This window comes from Calidris pugnax, unplaced genomic scaffold (genome assembly GCF_001431845.1).
Source record: "Calidris pugnax isolate Ruff unplaced genomic scaffold, ASM143184v1 scaffold18, whole genome shotgun sequence".
NCBI classification, from domain to species: Eukaryota; Metazoa; Chordata; class Aves; order Charadriiformes; family Scolopacidae; genus Calidris; species Calidris pugnax.
In genome coordinates, this window is record NW_015090812.1 from 3,595,897 (window position 1) to 3,596,909 (window position 1,013).

Sequence of the window (1,013 nt, forward strand, 5' to 3'; positions counted from 1 at the left end):
CTCCTCCTCCGCTGCCCCCAGGGCCAGCACCAGCTCCTCCGCCAGCTCCGCCGCCGCCCCCGCCACCACCAGCGCCACCACCAGCGCCAGCCCCCGCGGGGACATAACGGATCGCAGTCCCGTCCCCCCCCCCCGACCCCCGACGGGGACCGCGGAGATGCTGGGGGGGCCGCCCAGACCCTCTCGCGAGGCGCTGACCGGGCGGCGGAGCCCCTGCGCGCCCGCGGAGGAGCTGGAGGGCACCTGCGGAGGATCCCGAGCTCAGCCGCGGAGCCGAGAAGCCGGTGCGCACCCGCGGAGATTCGGAAGCGCACCGCGGAGGAGCCGGAGCGCACCCGCGGAGCCGAGAAGCCGGTGCGCACCCGCGGAAGAGCTGGAGCGCACCCGCGGAGGAGCTGGAGCGCACCCGCGGAGGAGCTGGAGGGCACCCGCGGAGGTTCGGGAGCGCGCCCGCGGAGGAGCTGGAGGGCACCTGCGGAGGATCCCAAGCTCAGCCGCGGAGTCGACGATCCGGTGCGCACCCGCTGAGGAGCCGGAGCGCACCCGCTGAGCCAAGGACGCGGTCCGCACCCGCGGAGGATCCGGAGCGCACCCTCGGAAAAGCCGGAGCGCACCCTCGGAAGAGCCGGAGCGCACCCGCGGAGCCAAGGACGCGGTCCGCACTCGCGGAGGAGCCTAAGCGCACTCGCGGAGGAGCCGGAGCGCACCCGCGGAGCCGAGAAGCCGGTGCGCACCCGCGGAAGAGCTGGAGCGCACTCGCGGAGGAGCCGAAGCGCACCCGCGGAGGTTCGGGAGCGCACCGGCGGAAGAATCGGAGCGCACCCGCGGAGCCGAGGAGGCGGTGCGCACCCGCGGAGCGGCGGCGCGGAGCTTTGCCCGGCGCGGTGGGGCGGGCGCGGGGGGGATCACGCCACCGCCGCCGGCCCCATCGTCCCACCCGGGCGGGTTAACCATTAACGGGGCCGCGGGTGCGGGTGGGGGCGCGGGGAGAGGAGGGGAGCGGGCAGCGCTGC

The 1,013-nt window shown here is 76.9% G+C and overlaps 1 protein-coding gene across 1 annotated transcript in view; it reads right to left on the bottom strand.

The window, feature by feature from the left end:
• The window catches only part of PCSK9 (proprotein convertase subtilisin/kexin type 9), a 7,465-nt gene extending 7,360 nt beyond the window's left edge, over positions 1 to 105 (bottom strand). Inside the window, exon 1 of the mRNA XM_014938930.1 lies at positions 31 to 105. Coding sequence (XP_014794416.1) covers positions 31 to 105 — 75 coding nt within the window. The remainder of the gene's footprint in view (positions 1 to 30) is intronic.
• Between the last annotated feature and the right edge of the window lie 908 nt (positions 106 to 1,013).